We start from the raw sequence: 19,039 nt of genomic DNA, 5'->3' as shown, positions 1-19,039 counted from the left end.
AAACATAAACCAGGTAGATAACATATCCCTAATTAAAATACCTCAAAGACTTCATGTTGTTCATGGACTAAGACCCAAATTGCCCACTATGGTCTATAAAACCATTCATGCCCTGGCTTCTGCCTAACCTTTTTACCCTCACACGGTTCCATTCTCTACTTCTTCAGTGACTAGACTCCTCTGAGGTTATTAACGAATATACTCTTTTCTATCACCTTTTTTTTTTTTTTTTTTTTTTTTTTTTTGCTGTTTTCTCTGCTTAGGAATGTTCTTCCCTGCATTCTTGGGAGTATTCTTTGCATACTTGGCTCCTTTTTGTCTCTCAGTTCTCAGCTTAAATGTTCCCTCCCCAGAGAGGCCTTCCCTGATGACCCGTTCATGAGAAAGCCCTGGAAAGTTCCCACTAAAGAGAGAAACAAGATAAGGAGGCCATATTTAAAGCAATATAAAACTGGAGTTAGTCTGTTTGAGTAATTGTATGAAGTGAAAGAAATGGTATAAAATTTTTTTTTAAATTTTTTTTCAACGTTTTTTTATTTATTTTTGGGACAGAGAGAGACAGAGCATGAACGGGGGAGGGGCAGAGAGAGAGGGAGACACAGAATCGGAAACAGGCTCCAGACTCTAAGCCATCAGCCCAGAGCCCGACGCGGGGCTCGAACTCACGGACCACGAGATCGTGACCTGGCTGAAGTCGGACGCTTAACCGACTGCGCCACCCAGGCGCCCCAGAAATGGTATAAAATTTGAAAAGAATATAAATTTGTCACTACAGACTACATGATTGCACATCTGAGATCACAAGCAAAATAAACTGAAAAATAAGAAACAAGAGAAAAAGAAAAAAGAAGAAATATATAAACTCTGGGAAGTAAACTTTAAGACACATCTGAAGGAGGGGCACCTGGCTGGCTCTGTCAGTGGAGTATGTGATTCTTGATCTCGGGGCTTTGGGGACTCTCTACGTGTTGGGTGTAGAGTTTACTTAAAATTCAATCTTTGAAAAAAAATTAAAGCACCTCTGAAGGCCAAAAGAATACCCTAGCCAGTGGAAAGGTCTCCTGTGTAGGACAGAAAGACTAAGTATATTCTCCAAATTCTCTGTGCAGTATGGTTACAATAACACCAATAGGACTTTAGTTTTGCAACTAGACAAACTGATTATTAACTTAGGGGAAAAATAAACAAGACAGGAATAGTCAAGAGATTTCTGAAAATTAGAAGGAATTACCTCTACCAGATATTAAAATATATTATGAAGTATATATATTTGTGTATATATACAAATATATAGTATATAATATACACATTTTTATTTGTACTATATACAAATAGTATATAATATACAAATATATAGTATATACAAATATATAGCATAAATATATTGTAAGAGTAATTTGATGCTTATTTGGGAGACCCAAAGCAATGAGATAACAACAGAAAATCTAGTAGTATAAACAAATACAAATCAGTGGAGAAAATATGGACAATTAAATAAGTGGTATTGGATGTCTGCACAGTCATCTGAAAAAATATAAGCTGTTATTAACATCCTACATGCAAAAAATGGATAAAATAATGCAGAAAAATCAAATCATTAAAATACGACAGAAAGATTTATCAGCTTATAAGCTAGAAGTGGTAAAGATTTTTCTAATTAAGACACAATACACTAAAGTCAAAGAACAGATGAAAGGTATTTACCTTAAAATTTTTTTCATCTCCAAAATTTTGTTCAAAATTTAAAATTTGATTTAAAAATTCTGAACGTTAAAAATAACGACAAGCAGTGGAAATACATCTGCAACCTTTATGACAAATGCCAATTTTTCAAAGGGGCTCCCATAAAATCAATAGAAGACCAATAATCCAATAGAAAAATTGGCAATCTGTATATTGTTTCCTACTTTAAAATGTTTTGCATCGCCTGTATTTTTCAAGAGTGATTAAAAAACAAAAATAAACATCACTTTGGCTACTGTTTAGATATATCTTCACCAAAACTGTTACACATAGAGATTGACTCATATGGGTGTTACATGGGGACTGAAGAAAGGATGTACTTTCACAGCTGAATTGACACAGTCTGAAAATCAGTGCTTGGCTAGGACAAGAGGTTGATCCATGAATGAGGAAACAGTCGTTCAAAACTAGTTGGGGAGCATTTTAAGGAGATTTTATTTAGTTCTTGAGAGGTGCGGTGGCCCAGCAAACATGTAGTTAGCAAGCTTAGTCTGAAACTGTGTGATGGCTGGAAGAATCCTGGCCAGTTTGTTCCCATCTACAAAATGACCGGTAGATCTTAATTCATGTTTGCATCCCTAATATCTAGCCCAGGGGCTGGCAATAGAAAGTATACAAGAAGCACAGTTTCTTCACTTATTTTTCTCCTTCTGAAACTGTTTCTTTTCTCTTCTAAAACTCACCCACATTGTAACAAATTGAAGGCAAGTTATCTTGGAACTTGATTCTATTTCACATAACAGAAAACCCCCAAACAACACGTTTTTAATGTGTTAAAAAAAATTCTCTCTCATGTTAAAGAAATTCAGATTTAAGGGGCACCTGGGTGGCTCAGTTGGTTAAGGGGCCGACTCTTGATTTCAGCTCAGGCATGGTCTCATAATTCATGAATTCAAGACCCGCATCCGGCCCAGCGCTCATAGAGCAAAGCCCCCTTTGGATCCTCTGTCTCCCTCTCTCTCTCTCTCTCCTTCTCTCAAAAATAAACATTTAAAAAAAATTCAGATTTAAGAAAGACTGAAGTTAGTTTGGCAGCGCTCCTGGTATCATCAGGAACTCATGCTCCTATCTTTCTTCACACTAGAAAGTCAATCTGTGCTTCAAAAGTGGCTGTTGGAGCTCCAGTCATTAAATAAAGTCATGTTCTATAAATGTTGAGTGAAAGGAGAAAGACACAAAAGAGCACACACTATATGAGTCTGGGTATATGGAGTTCATCAAAAAGACCTTTAAAGAGATAAAGGTCAAAATAGTAGTTACCTTTATGTGGTGTTATTGTCTGGGAGGGCCCTTCTGGCGTGCTAAAATGATTATATCATCATCTGGATAGCGTTAGACACAAGAATAACCTTGATATGTATGTACACCTAAGCATTTGGGCACTTTACTGTAAGATAACTAAACAAGGTAAATTCTAGATCTTTGAGTTTATCTGTATTTTGACAAGACTAGGAACTCCACATAGATTGAAGAAACAGTATTTTGGAGGCCCCTGGGTAGCTCAATTGAGTAAGTGTCTAAAGGAAGCTCAGGTCATTATCTCACAGTTCATGAGTTTGAGCCCTTCGTCGGGTTCTATGCTCTAAGCACAGAGCCTATTCAGATCCTCTGTCATCCTGCCTCTCTGCCCTTCCCCCACTCTCTCTCTCAAAAATAAACACTAAAAAAAAAAAAGAAAAAAAAAGAAAGAAACAAAGTATTCTCGAGTGTGCAGCTCTTGTGCTTTTAATTGCTTCCAAAGGTTTAAAAGTAACCAAGACAAATAGTCTACTACTAGAGCAGCTATGGGTGTGGCAATTGTCTTGCTTTAGGAATACCTGGGTTTAATCCTACTTTTATTTCGTATTTAATGTCTTTAATTTCTCCAAAAGGGGTATGAAGTTACTGACTTTGACCTTATTCAAAATCATAACAGAGTCCTTTTGTGAGGATTCAAGTTTTTAACATAGTACCTGATGTGTAATAAAAGGTAGTTGTTATTGTTATTATTTTATTACCATTATTACCAACATCAATTTTTTTTTTAACAACATCGTCATCATTATTAACAAATGATGGCACAGGGATCTAAAATGATTCTATGATTGGGGCGCCTGGGTGGCTCACTTGGTTGGGCGTCTGACTTCAGTTCAGGTCATGATCTCATAGTTTGTGGGTTGGAGCCCCGTGTCGGGCTCTGTGCTGACAGCTCAGAGCCTGGAACCTGCTTTGGATTCTATGTCTCCCTCTCTCTCTCTCTCTCTCTGTCCCTCCCCCAGACATGCTCTGTCTCTCTGTCTCAAAAATAAATAAACATAAAAAAAAATTTTTAATGATTCTATGGTCAAAAATTCCAAATAAACTGGTTAATATCCTTGTGGATGTGAATGTCCTACTGAATATATATATTTGGCTAGGAACTTGTTTTACAGTTGAGAACTTCCCAAAGAAGTTGAATTCAGTTCTTCTTATAGTTCTGCATGTTTAGAAAACCAAAGTAGTCATGGGTACAATTTTGGGAGTATGTTGTAAAAAAATTTAGTTTTGCGGGGCGCCTGGGTGGCGCAGTCGGTTAAGCGTCCGACTTCAGCCAGGTCACGATCTCGCGGTCCGTGAGTTCGAGCCCCGCGTCGGGCTCTGGGCTGATGGCTCAGAGCCTGGAGCCTGTTTCCGATTCTGTGTCTCCCTCTCTCTCTGCCCCTCCCCCGTTCATGCTCTGTCTCTCTCTGTCCCAAAAATAAATAAACGTTGAAAAAAAAAATTAAAAAATTCAGTTTTGCTTTCAAAATTATATGATCCTCATTAAGGTGGTCCTATGGATAATGGCTTGGAAATAATTTCAATACAGAAACAGATAACAGATATAAAGCAGTATGTATAATTTAGTACCATTTACTTATGTTACCTAACTATAAGTTCATTAAAAGATCTCTAAAAGTACATAAGACACTGACAAAAGTGGTGACCTTGGGGAGCTGAAGATCACTAAGTAATAACTGGGAACTTTTGTTCATTTAACATAAAAAGTCCAGGCTAAGATAAAAAGCTTCCTGATTATTTCCCAGGGAATAATAAGGGTGGATACTTTTCTAGTCCACATATTCATGGAAAATAAATTGATTGGTTTTATATGTGGAATAAATCTAGTTTTGAAAAATGTGTAAGCACAAAATACTTACCCACTTAGCAATTGGACACCCATGAGAGCTTTTTCCTTCTTTTCCCGTGTACACTACAATTTCTATCCTTATTGCGTTTCCTTTTTGACCATACCTGAGTACAAAACACAGTGAAGGGAAAATAATTGCAATTAATTGCGATATACACTTTTGACATCTTAATGTACATAAGATACAGCTTTAAAGAAGTACAGAAATCAAACACTCCTCATACTTTACATTTGTTAAAAATGTATTTTTGTGTGGCCGATATTTTTATTGTTATCCCATTCTGCTTACTTATCCTTAAAGATCACTCTTTTAAAAAATGGACTGGCTCCAAGATAAGCATAAGGAACGTGAATGCAGTGTTGATGGAGGTAATCTGAACTATCACTACGATTATACAGTAATATAAAAATAAGTATTTCTGAATTTAACAAAGACAGCCTTGCTCTGTGAGTGTCTTGTTGAGGGCCCCAAGGCTCATGTGATGAGTGACTCAGCAGGGACACCAGGACACTATTCTTTGCCTGGGCCCTAAGAAACATCCAACTTCCACTCCTGCAGGTATATATATACTTCTCATTTGTTCCAGAGATAATTTCTCTGCATTGAGTCAGGTCCACAGTAATGAAGGATTTTAACAGGGAAGGATATTTCCTCACCTATTCTCCATGATTTCCCTGATAGCAGCAACACTTGGTCCTGCCCCAAGGTGTGTATAATATGGGCCTTTGTCTTTTTGTATAACTCGATCTGTGGAAGGAATAAGATTATTAGACCCAAAGCTTTACAGAATTGCATAGGGGCAAGGAGGATATAGTTTTCTTATTTGTTTTCGAATTCAGAACAATGAATCTTGACAAGCTTTTGGAAAGATTTAATAATTAATGTCTAGGACAATAAGCCCTAGAATTTCACTTGTTTCTTTCTTTCAGCTCCTAACTATTTCATTCTTCCTCTAAGAATCAAAGGAGAAAAATATTTTAAGATGTGGGTCATATTTATTTTCCTACCTCCTGCTTTAAAAGGAATCTATTAATAATTGAGGTACACAATTAAAAGTTATGAGAGCAATACATCTTAAAACCCTGGCCTTACAATCCTATTAAAATCGAGCCCTGCAACTGTACTGCTAAGAATTTATTATACTATACACTTGCCTAATTATATATTTATAATGCAAATGTACGCAGGAATGTTCCTTGTCACAATTATTTGTAATATCAAAAGAGAAAAGCACATTTAGCATGTCATTAAATGATAGGTTGAATAAATTGTGGGATGTTTATATAGTGGAAAAATAAAAAAAAACTATCAAAACAATAATATTTAAGCAATGAAAACCCTGAGATTTCATATTTTTAAAAGCAAGTTGCAAAAATATAGTATATAGAGTATTTTTAAGTATATTTTAAAAGATCCAAATTTTCTAAAACTGTAACCAAAATTGAAATCAGTAATAATGTTAATTCATATAGAAAAACTCTGAGGATTTATCGTTAGAATATTATACTGTAAGAAGACATTTGCATCATATTTCTGTCCTACCTGAAATTTTATGGGTGTGAATTATATATTTCATAAAAACAGTATGTTTAACTTGGCCTCTCAGAATCATGTCTAGCTGGAATCGCTCAGGAATGCATTTCTGGCTGTGGTGCATCTATACTGACTGAAAGGTCATTATGATTGGACATCGGATACAACATAAGATTACTTTTGTGGCTTCCTAAGATACATTGAACAGATTTTAAGTTATTACTGATGATCTAAAGCAGTGGTTCTTAACCAGGGGCGATTTTTCTTGAGTAGAAAATTTGTCCAACCTTCTTGGTTGTGACAACTGGGCAGGTGTGTGTGTGTGTGTGTGTGTATTACAGGCCATGGATGCCACTAAACAGGCTAGGTTGCAGAGGACAGTTTCCCTACAATAAAGAATTATCCTTTCTTCAAAAACTTAAACATAGAACTACTCTACAACCCAGCCATTGCACTACTAGGTATTTATCCAAGGGACACAGGTATGCTGTTTCGAAGGGACACATGCACCCCAATGTTTATAGCAGCACTATCAACAATAGCCAAAGTATGGAAAGAGCCCAAATGTCCATTGATAGGTGAATGGATAAAGAAGATGTGGTATATATATATATGATGGAGTATTACTCGGCAATCAAAAAGAATGAAATCTTGCCATTTGCAACTATGTGGATGGAAGTAGAGGTTATTATGCTAAGAAAAATGAGTCAGGCAGAGAAAGACAAATATATGACTTCACTCATATGAGGACTTTAAGATGCAAAACAGATGAACATAAGGTAAGGGAAGCAAAAAGAATATATAAAAACAGGGAGGGGGACAAAACATAAGAGACTCTTAAATATGGAGAACAAACAGAGGGTTGCTGGAGGGGTTGTGGGTGGGGGATGGGTTAAATGGGTAAGGGGCATTAAGGAATCTACTCCTGAAGTCATTGTTGCACTATATGCTAACTAACTTGGATGTAAATTTAAAAATTAAAAAAAAAAAAAGAATTATCCTATCTAAAATGCCAATAGTGCTCAATTTGAGGAGGCGTGATTAAGAGGTTAATTACTCTTACTTTGCTAGAACACAATACCTGCATGGAAATCTTTTACTCTTAGATACGATCATCCCACTTGGGATGATTTCTGAGTGAGTCTGCTTTTTGTTTTTTCATCACTTCCCATTTCTACACAATGAGCACAATAATCTTGCATGTAATGATTATAGGAAAACATGTAAGTGACGATGCATAAAACAATTACGTGTGTACTGCCGATGTTCAATAAACTTTAAATGCTTAGTTGTGTCTCAACTCCTACCCTGTGACTAGTTACTATCTCTACGGAAAGAGTTTTGAAACTAGACAATCATCCTACTGAAATGATGCACACAGTAAAATTATACTAGCTCAGTAAAATTAGACTAAAATATAAATTTTAATGGCATTTTAAATTACAGATTTTTTTTTCCATTTCTAATGATATTAAAAAAATTACCGTCCCTTTTTTTACTTCAGATTTTTGAAACAAGAGGAAGGTAGGCTCTCAAGTTGTGATTGTCTTTGAAATCCAGTTTAGTCATTCACTAGCTGTGAACTTCCCTGTGACTTAGTTTCCTCATTTGTAAACTGGAGTTAATAAGCCTTCCCTTTGTAGGGATGTTGTGAATATAACAAGTCAGGGCCATTGTACTGTATCAGACTTGGCAGTAAAAGATCTGGAATGGGAATCATCATTATTACACTCTTCTGTACTTGGTCCAAGAACCTCTCATTCATTCTCCTGTTTCGACCCCACTCAGCATTGTCACCCCTTTTCAGATTATGAGATCCTTCCAAGAAGAGCTCATCCCTGGTACCTGGCACATGGCAGGCTGTCTAAGTGGTGTTGAATGATGAGCGGAGAAATAGAAGGATTGACTTCAGAATGTCAAATGTACTTTAGAAAATCAAGAGCAAATAGTCATGGCTATATACTTCACTAATTTTTCTACTGTGGTTTTGAAAAAAAATCAGAATGATATAGTTTATCCTTCCAAACAATCCTTTACCCCTTCTGGAATGTACTAACCAACCACCTACTTCTGACAAAAAAAACTTCCCTTGTTCAAGGCAAATCTTAAATCTTCGTGATTTGGGGCTATATTTTAAGACTTTTTTTTTTTTTTTAAAGACCTTTAATAATCAAACCTATTTGAGTTCAGAACAGGTTATTTCACAAATTTTGTCCTCATAAGCTGTACAAAAGCTGAAATAATGAGGGCATCAAGTAGTGTAACAAACTTGAATGACCCAATCTATTTAATCTCTCTATTACAGCTACATTAGAGTAAATTAATTCTTCTTTTACAAAAGCTCTTACATGAAATCTGGCCATAAACAATGACTAATCAGTACAGGGTTCAAATTAAGCTTTCGTATGTTTTAAATACTGAGCAAATTTCTCATAAGGCCTGCCTAAGAATCTTTAGTCCTGCAAGATTTTCTCAGGGCTGATAAAAATTCTAATTATTAGTTCCTGAATGATCTCTTTCAATGACTCCTAAGACACAAAATATGTATTAGTTAGAAATCACTTCCCAGCTCAGCTATTTACACATGCCTATTTGTTTTTTAAACAGGAAAACAATATTATACAACAACTTAATATTTTAGAATTTCAAAAGGTTTTCAAATTCTTCAGCAGCTAAGATTATGGATTTGTTTCATATATAAGGACATCCTTTGTATTGCAGAGCAGAAGAGCACTAAGCATTGAAAAAGAAATAAACCAGGTCCAGTTCTTTAATGGGGTGGCAATCACACATACTTTGTATAGTTATTTGTTAAGTTGCACATATATTTTATGTTCTCTGTGTGTAGGTTTTATATTTCACAATAAAAAATATTTTTGAAACAAAATGCTTACAGGTTGAAATTCTTTTCCATATAGTAAGAATAAACTATAATAAAGTATTAAAGGAATTCATTCCTATCATATTCACAATAAAATTTGGCCAAGAGAAATCAGCAAATTTTCCACTCAAGAAAGTTTCCAAATTATGCGTTAAACTTCCCAATTATTTGAGCATAATCAGTAAAGGTCCCACAGAAAAATCGGCATAGATTTAGTCCATTTCAGCTAGAACATGAATGGGGCAAAAATGCCACATATGAAAGACAACCCAAAATTTGATTTGGTCATGAGGAGGTAATTAACGGAAGTAAACAAAGAAGAAACACATAACACACTCGGCCCCACACTTACCAAGACAGTTGCAGGTTGGCAAATCAGAATCTTTCGTTGTGGACACCAGGTTTTTTGTAGGATTGGTAAAGAAGTTCATGGCATAATCATTAAAACTTTTCTGTGCACTGTCTACTGGGGAAAATTCTGATGCTCCAACACTGGATGAACAGACATCCTCTTCACTTTTGGTAGAAACCACTGTAATTCCACCTGAACACACTACATTTACATTCCTGAGAATTTGTGCTGGGTCTGGTAGGGGGGTCTCATGAGAGATACCAGGCAATGTCGGCAGTCTCTGATGCATGACTTGGTCTTTAACATCCTGCTGGAATTGTGTTTGGTCTTCGCCAGCCATTACATTAGCACACTGGTTAGTTGGAGAGGAGGCCTGGAGTAAAGGATGAGCTTTCTGATTGACATTCACGGATGGCTGTACCTGAGAATTATAAACTTTTTCTGTAAACGCCTGCCCATTGGATTCTGTTTTTAACTGGAATAATGGGAGAGAATCCAAAGGTTCAACCTTCATGGTTTTTTCCTGTGCTAATTCGGGATAATATCGTTCAAATTTTATCTGAGTGAGCGGAGGAAATAATTTTTTGTGTTCTAATGCTGAAGTCGTTTGAGTCAGTGGTTTCCATACTTTGGTTAGGGGAGGAATTTTTCCTAACAGAATGGGAAAATCATGTGGACCAAATTGACCAAATCTTTGAAATTTAGATGCTATCCAAATGTCATGTAACTTACTGTACTCATATGACAGCTGTTCCCTCTTTTTCTGGTCATTATCTTGACCAGTTAGGACTACAGGCTTCTTTTTCCGCCGATCTCTTGATGGGGTAGATTTTGTCTTTTTCTGTGTCGTGTTCTTGTGCTTTGTTAATGATGAGCTATGATTGTTTTGTACACTGGAAGGTGGTTTCTGTTGTACTGTGATTTTCTCCTGACTGCATTTTTGCTGCACATTATATGCAACAAGATTTGTTGATGTACTTTCAGCCTTTTTGTCCTCTTGTTTTATATAATTGAACTTAATTATTGATGCAAGTTGTGTTAACTGTGTTGCAACATCTTCCTCTATTTTACTATGAACTGTATCTTGACACGATGGATCATCTTTTGAGTCTATCTGTTTAATGCTGGCCAGTGACTGGTTACAATACCCCAATTTATCACTTGTTGGTGGCAACTGATGCAAATTCTTAGAACCCTCAAGGGTAATTCTAGCTTGAGCAACATTTTTATTGGTGTCAATTTTAGACGAATTTGGATTTGGTATGAAAAGAGATCCTGAATTTGTGACTTTTGAATATTCCTGTGACTTTGTAGATGCTTGGTTAGCAGCTGAGTTGTTGTGTGACTTGGAAATATTTTGGCCATTAAATACCACCGTGCTGCATGGACTTTGCTTTTCCAAAGATGGATAGTGATGAAGGCTTTCTGGCTCCCCTTGTAAGGTTGGGTCTTGAAGGTCTTTTTTTACCGAATAAAGGATAGCTTTACAGCTATTAAGCAAACTCGCTGTTCTGTGCTCTGTTTCTTCATCCTTCTCAGACTTTGATGGTGAAGAATTTTCTGATGGAGCTTCTGATAGTTGGGTCAGAGCTTCTATGGCCACCACTTGCTCCAATGTTAATCTCCTATCTTTCATCAGGGATAGAAGACTTGGTTGAACTGGAGATCCATCTTTTGATTCTTTCCTTGGTATATTTTCTAGAGATTTGGGTTGATCACTTTCATTGTGTGTACTAGTATGACTATTTAGGTTGAAATTTGCTGGATCTGGGATAGACTTGCAGTTAAAGCTGGGCTTCTGGAAGACTGAAACATTACTTCTCCCCTTGAGATGATCACAGCTCGCATTAGTGGCAATGGAGCTCATGGCATTATGGTTGGCAGTGTCTTTCAGGAATTTATAGGAGTTGTTTTCAAATGCCTTGCCAAATTCTTCAATACTGAATTTTTTAAAACACACGTTGGTCTCGGTTGGTAAATAGTGTACATTTTTAATGCCATTTCTTACAGTTTGTGCAAACAATTTCTGAGGTTCTGGTAACTCGGTGAGTAGGACTTTCTTCTTGTCATCTTCAGAGTTTTTCAATTTTTCAGCTTCAGTCACAATTGCCTTAAATTCTCCTTTGACATGATCGGTTAAATGTGATTTCTTATTTTGCGTCCACTTCTCCACTTCAATACCTGTCATACTTTCTTCATTTTTAGTTACATTTTCAAGGGGAGGTGGGTTTAATTCCAATCTCTGTTGGTCCCCATGGCATTTACTGTATTCCATGGATTCTGACTTGGGGCCATTTACTGGTTTGTTGTCAAAATTTGCCTACAAAATGAACACAGAGATATCTCATATTATCTATGCAAACATACGAGTTAAGAGCCATGGGAAATTTACAGTTTAATAGAAACTAAATGTAAAGCCCTGAAAAAATATTTTTGCTTTTTTCATGTGTTCAATAAAATAGCAATAATGGGTGTGTAGGAAAAAAGAAAAAGACCGAAGTACAAACTATCATAACCCACGTGTATTAATATTTTGGTATACTTAATTGTTTTTCCAAATTAATTTTTAAATATTTTTATGTTGGTACCATTCAATGGGCAATATCTATTGTTTGAAATACAAAATACACGCAGAAAAATGTGCAAGTCATAAGTACATAACTAACTGAATTTTCACAAGACGAACACCTATGTGCCCAGATTCCAGGCCAAGAGACTCCCATCTGGTCATCATTTCACTGCCTGAGGGTAACCATTGCTTTGACATCTATCATAGATTTCTTTTGCTTACTTCCAAACTTTAAATAACTGACTTCCTTTCACTCAAAATCGTATTTGTGATTCATCCACGTTGTTAAGTGTACTTGAAGTCCATTAATTCTTATTGTTGGACAGTCAAACAATGACTACAATGTATTGATTCTACTATACATGGACATTTGAATTATTTTTGGTTTTCGGTTATTGTAATTATATTGCCGTAACATATTACTCTTACAAAATTAGTTGTTTTACCACTTAAAATCCTACAATTCAGTGGTTTTTTTAAGCATATTTACAATGTTATGCAACAATCGTGTCTAATTCCAGAACATTTTCATCAACACTAAGAGAAACTTTTTCCCACTAAGCAATCACTGTTTACCCTAAGTTCCATAATTTATTTTTAAAAAATATTTTATCTTCTTAAAATTTTTAATTTTTCAATCTAATTTAATTTTCTTTTCAGAGAGAGAAGAGGGTTCAAGTGAGCGAGCGGCAGAAAGGGAGGGAGGGAGAGAGAGAGAGAAGCAGGGCTTACCCAAAGCGGGGTTTGTGCTCATGCTCTCTCAAAATAAATGAATAAACGTTTAAATTTGTTAAGTTTATTTATTTATTTATTTATTTATTTATTTATTTATTTAGAGAGACAGCGAGAGCAGGGGAAGAACAGAGGGACAGAGAATCCCAAGCAGGCTCTGCACCACCAGCAGAGCCCGACATGGGGCTTGAACTCATGAACCCGTGACATCAGGACCTGAGCTAAAATCAATAACCAAATGCTTAACTGACTGAGCCACCCAGGCACCCCAATCTCAATTTTTTAAAACCATGAAACAGCTCAGCCAAAATTATAGCACAGGCACCCCAATCTCAATTTTTTAAAACCATGAAACAGCTCAGCCAAAATTATAGCACAGGCACCCCAATCTCAATTTTTTAAAACCATGAAACAGCTCAGCCAAAATTATAGCACAGGCACCCCAATCTCAATTTTTTAAAACCATGAAACAGCTCAGCCAAAATTATAGCACAGGAATTCAGACACTAAGGGCATTTCCTCCTGCTGTCAGGGGCAAATGCAAAGACAAGCTCCACCTCCTAATCTTTAATATGGCTCTGCACATTCTACTCAATGCCTCAGGGAGAAAAAAATGTTAAGTATCAAAACTTAGGAGACTTCCTCTTTAATGAAGATGATATACCCGACTCCACAGACGAACAAGAAGTATTGGCTGAAAAATGGAATCAATGTTCAGGATAGTTATAGTTACATTCAAAATATAAAATATTGAAGCATTATCCAATTGTGTAATTAAACACTAAACAATCTTAGTAGAGATAAATTCTATCTAATTTCTTTAAAAAAAATTTTTTTTAACGTTTTATTTATTTTTGAGACAGGGAGAGACAGCATGAACAGGGGAGGGTCAGAGAGAGGGAGACACAGAATCTGAAACAGGTTCCAGGCTCTAAGTTGTCAGCACAGAGCCCAACGCAGGGCTCGAACTCACGGACCGTGAGATCATGACCTGAGCCGAAGTCGGCCGCTTAACCGACTGAGCCACCCAGGCGCCCTTCTAATTTCTTGGTCAGGGTACACAAGTTACACAGGTTATGTTCAGTTTGTCAAAATATATGATACACACATATATACACATACATTTTCTGTATCCTTATTACATTTCAATAAGATTAATTAAAAATTAATCTGAGATAGTGGACTTTTTTTTTAAGACAGCAATGGTCTTTAATTAAGGAGCGACTGGGTGGCTCAGTCGGTTAAGCGTCTGCTTCAACTCAAGTGAGTCTCATGATTCATGGGTTCGAGCCTGAGTTGGGCTCTGAACTGACAGCCTGGAGCCTGCTTTGGATTCTATGTTTCCCTCTCTCTGCCTCTCCTTCACTCATTCTTTCTCTCTCACTCTTTCAAAAATGAACAATGAAAAAAATTAAAAAAAAAAAAAAGAATCTTAAAAAAAAATTCCATTGTTAATAGGCAAAAATGTCCAGGATATACTGGACAGTTGAAAAAACCCAACCAGGGGCGCCTGGGTTGCTCAGTCAGTTGGGCTTCCAACTTCGGCTCAGGTCATGATCTCGAGGTCCGTGAGTTTGAGCCCCACATCGGGCTCTGGGCTGACGGCTCAGAGCCTGGAGCCTGTTTCAGATTCTGTGTCTCCCTCTCTCTCTGGCCCTCCCCTGCTCATGCTTTGTCTCTATCTGTCTCAAAAATAAATAAATGTTAAAAAAAAAATTAAAAAAAAAAAAGAAAAAAACCCAACCAAACAAAAAAGAGGATATAGAACCTGTACATATAATGCTTTTATTTTTTAAAATAAAAAAAAGTGGGTGGGGCACCTGGGTGGCTCAGTTGAGTGTCAGACTTCAGCTCAGGTCATGATCTCATGGTTCATGGGTTAGAGCCCCGTATCAGGCTCTGTGCTGACAGTTTAGAGCCTGGAGCCTGTTTCGGATTCTGTATCTACCTCTCTCTCTGCCCCTCCCCTGCTTGCATTCTGTCTCTTTCTTTCTCTCTCTCTACCCCTTCCCCACTCACACTGCCTTTCTCTCTCAAAAATAAACATTAAAAAAAAAGTCCTAATTAAATAGAGTTTTGATTTTTTAAATTTATTTCCTTTAGGGGCACCTGAGTTGCTCAGTCACTTAAGCATCTGACTGGCTCAGGTCATGATCTGACAGTTCCTGGGATCAAAACCAACATCGGGCTGTCTGCTGTCAGCTCAGGGCCAGCTTTGGATCCTCTGTCGCCCTCTGTGTGCCCCTCCCCTACTCATGTGCAAGCGCAGGTGATCTCTCTCTCTCAAAAATAAATAAACATTAAAATATATTTCCCTTAAATTTAAACCAAAATTGGGGCACTTGGGTGCCCCAGTTGGTTAAGTGGTTGAACTTCAGCTCAGGTCATGATCTCATGTTTCGTGGGTTTGAGACCTGCATCAGGCTCTATGCTCTCAGCTTGGAGCCTGGAGCCTGCTTCGGATTTTGTGTCTCCCTCTCTCTCTGCCCCTCCCCCACTCCCACTGTGTGTGTGCCTCTCTCTCTAAAAAATAAACATTAAAAAATAAATAAATGTAAACCAAAATTGATCAAGCTTCCTATGAAAAGATTTCTAGCATACAGTAAGTGAAAAAAGCTCAAAGTTTATGTAGTATCAAACTACAAATTAAAGCATAAAGAAAGGGTGTGGAGTATATATGTATTTTATATATACATAAATATATAGTAAGTTTATATATTAAAATATTTCAGGAATACCTGGCTGGCTCAGTGATTAGAGTGTGTGACTCAGTCTCAGGGTTCTGAGTTCGAGCCGCACGTTCCATGGAGAGATTGATGAAAAAAAATAAAATATAAAAAAAATATTTCAGGAAGGCTATGCACAATTGTCTACTTGTGTCGTATAGAAACTGTACTGAGTAGAATACTGGTAAATGTTTGACAATCAGATTGGGAAATGAGAGGGAGGAAACACTTTTGCAGTGTGGGCCAATTTTCATGGTGTGCACACCTCCACCATGATGGACTGTAAATTATCAGCATGACACCCGAGAGGGTGTTAGGAAGAAAGGCGCACAATCCCAGAGCTGGAAGGAACTGATTTCATCATACCACTGAGTGCGCCAACAGAGACTGCTGGGGCAACAGGCTCCAGTAACTACATTATGAATTTTTCTTTTAAGTTTACTTATTTTTATTTTGAGAGAGAGCGAGCAGGAGAGGGGCAGAGAGAGGGAGGGGGAGAGGGAGAGGGAGAGGGAGAGGGAGAGGGAGAGGGAGAGGGAGAGAGAGAGAGAGAAAATCCCAAGGAGGCTCCAGTGCGGAGCCCGTTGCATGGCTCTAATCCAGGAACTATGAGATAGTGACTTGAGCAGCAACAAGAGTCGCACGCTTAGCTGACTGAGTCACCCAGGCGCACCTGAATTTTTCTTTTTTAATGAAGACTTCCTTGACATTTAATCTACTTAGGCACAGTGAATTCCCAAATATCCATTTTGTGCCTCAAAACATTTGTTAACATCTACCTTCTCTAATGAGAAGCCAACTCTCCAAAGGGAGTGAATACTGAAATGATGGCTGTTTTATTCCCTAACTTTCTATATGCACTCTGGGGACCCAAACTCATGCCACCTGCCCACTTGTGTTTGGTCTCTTCCTCCTCTACCACCCAAGGCTACCATTTAAGGGACAGTGAGTAATTCAAAGTCTCACAGCTTTTTCCTTTGCGCGCTATACTAGTCACAAGAATAGAAGTTGCTCTGGGCCCCTCTCACCCATCCCAAACCAACAGGAATGTTGAACACCTTAGATCAGATCTGAGCCCAAGAGTTGCTGAGCCCCCTCTGTTCTCTTATTTCTCCACATTCCTATCATAGTGATACTCTTACACCCATTCTTGAATGAGCTCAAATGGCATTGAGCAAAGTGGTATTTGATTCTGAAATGACTATGCCCTTTGGACAGAATCTGACTGTAGCCTCTCCCAACACTCACATTCCATACATGCTGTATTCCATACATGCTGTATCAAGAAACAGGTGCTCAGATGACATGAAAACATCTTTCAAAGCATGTACAGAGACATGGTCCACAAGACTCTGACCTTTACTATAGGTAGATCAGTGCTTCAACGTGCCTTTTGTTTTTGTTTTGTTTTGTTTTATCGCCCGCCCTCCCCCCCATCCCAGGAGTCTTTTAAAGCTTTTTTTTCCCTAATAAACTTAGGGAAATGAAATTTAAATTTCACAAATATAGTGTGTATGTTTATGGAATGTAGCCCCATTGTAATTCCTACGATTTTTTCCACCTTTTCCCCCCAACCAAGATAACCTTTATCCCCTTTGAGGAAAAAATAAAAATTAAAAAAAATAACACGCAGAAGAAAAGGAGCATCCCACAAAGTGCTTATACCTAATCAGAAGCAACACCCTCAGGACTTATGTTCTCAACCTAAAAATTAAGTGTTTGGAGAAAAAATTCAGGAGGCCCACTGGTGGTTCCATTAATGTTGACTTTCAGATGATGCAATCATGCTGGATACTGTATTTTACCTCCTACATTCCCACAGAAGCATGGAGGTCAGCCCCTGCTCTGCACAACTGCTTGTGAACAAACCCAAATTTAAATCAAAAGGAAAGATTAACCAGTCATTCACCAAAGCAAAAATAAACACTTAACACACATACACAAAAAAATCCTCCTTCAAAGTAGACCTGCAAAATAGTTACCTTATTTTGCTACGACAGTAAAAATTGTCTAGCTCTTTCCTTTTTTAGGCATAAAAAAAGGACACCTAGCCACCAAGTGTTGTAGCCCTAATATTCGAGCATTGCCTCTATCCTGTTTCTCCAGTTTGCCTACAGCCACCCTGTGAGATGTCCAAAGTTCAGAGAAAGGCAGGAGAGGGTGGGGTCTAAGGGACTGAGTTTGCACGTGTCCCCACTGGTCCCCACTGGTCCCCATTGGTCCTACCTTAGTGCCAGAATGAATTATGGTTCTTCCACACCTGGGCCAAATAGAAGCCATTGCAGAGACTTGGAAAGTTCCTTTTCCAATTCAATCCACCAGATACAGACGTCTTTTCTATTCTAAAGTTTTTACTCCAATCCCCAACAAAAACCCCACCCTTATTTGGCCACAGGGTCTCAGAATCCAAAGTAAATCCTTTACGTGGGGGTGGGGCAGAGGAGGGGAATCATGTCATTAGAGGGAGGGACAACTACTATTTAATACAGAAACATGTAAATTGTAGATTGGCTCCAAATGTATGCAAAACTGAGGTAAGAACTCAACCTCTCTGGTCCCAGGTGCCCTTGTTCCTGACCTCCTCCTCTGAAGCTTTGAGCCAGTACAATTTACTCCAAGTCAAAAAGACTAAAACCATTCAGACCCGAAATCTTCCTGAAGCTATCATCCTATCAAATTCCCTGGACATTCAAATATCTTAAATGGCTACCCCAAGATTAGACATGAGTCCTCAATCGCCAAATTCTATCATTCCTTAACCTACTCTTTTTAGACCTCCAAGGAGAGTCTCAACTGAAATTCTAAAATCTAGGTCTCCTTGGAGCTCCACACTTATGTGCCTCTGTCCCCAGGCTGTAGGTGTGTCCCTCTGAGCCTACAACTTGGAGGATTCCAAAGAGAAACCCGTTGTCCTTTTGTTCTTCAGACTTTTTATGAACAATCTTACCCATGCTTAAAGTTAAAAACCAACTCTTATCCAGTGTATTTTATTCTTTATTCTTTATATTTTGTGTACCTTCTTTCAAGTACTTGTCAGAATATGGGCTTTATTGGAATCAGACAGACTTTGGCTACTTTCCCTGGTTCCATCCTTATAAAACATGTGGCCTAGAGTAAGCCTTGCTCTATGGAGCCTCTTTGAGCCTCAGTTTCCTTTTTTTTTTCTTAAAAGAATTTTTACATGATTATTTTTTAATTTTTTAAGTAGGCTTCACACCCAGCATGGAACCCATTGTGGGGCTTGAATTCACAATTGCGAGATCAAGACCTGAGCTGAGATGGAGTAGGATGCTTAACCAACTGAGCCACCCAGGTGCTCAAGCCTCAGTTTCCTTAAGAAAAATCAGGATGGGT

The 19,039-nt window shown here is 37.7% G+C and overlaps 1 protein-coding gene across 5 annotated transcripts in view; it reads right to left on the bottom strand.

Annotated features, from left to right (window-relative positions):
• Positions 1–19,039, bottom strand: part of TET1 (tet methylcytosine dioxygenase 1) — a 137,117-nt gene that overhangs the window by 46,542 nt on the left and 71,536 nt on the right. For all 5 annotated transcript variants that reach the window (XM_023240497.2, XM_023240498.2, XM_045040061.1 and 2 more), the window contains 3 exons: positions 9,659–11,978; positions 5,549–5,639; positions 4,902–4,995 (listed from right to left, as the gene is read on the bottom strand). In XM_023240497.2, coding sequence (XP_023096265.2) covers positions 4,902–4,995; positions 5,549–5,639; positions 9,659–11,978 — 2,505 coding nt within the window. The remainder of the gene's footprint in view (positions 1–4,901; positions 4,996–5,548; positions 5,640–9,658; positions 11,979–19,039) is intronic.

This window comes from Felis catus, chromosome D2 (assembly GCF_018350175.1).
Source record: "Felis catus isolate Fca126 chromosome D2, F.catus_Fca126_mat1.0, whole genome shotgun sequence".
Taxonomy (NCBI): domain Eukaryota; kingdom Metazoa; phylum Chordata; class Mammalia; order Carnivora; family Felidae; genus Felis; species Felis catus.
The sequence above is the reverse complement of the archived record's forward strand: the minus strand, read 5'-3'. Positions and strand labels throughout refer to the sequence as shown.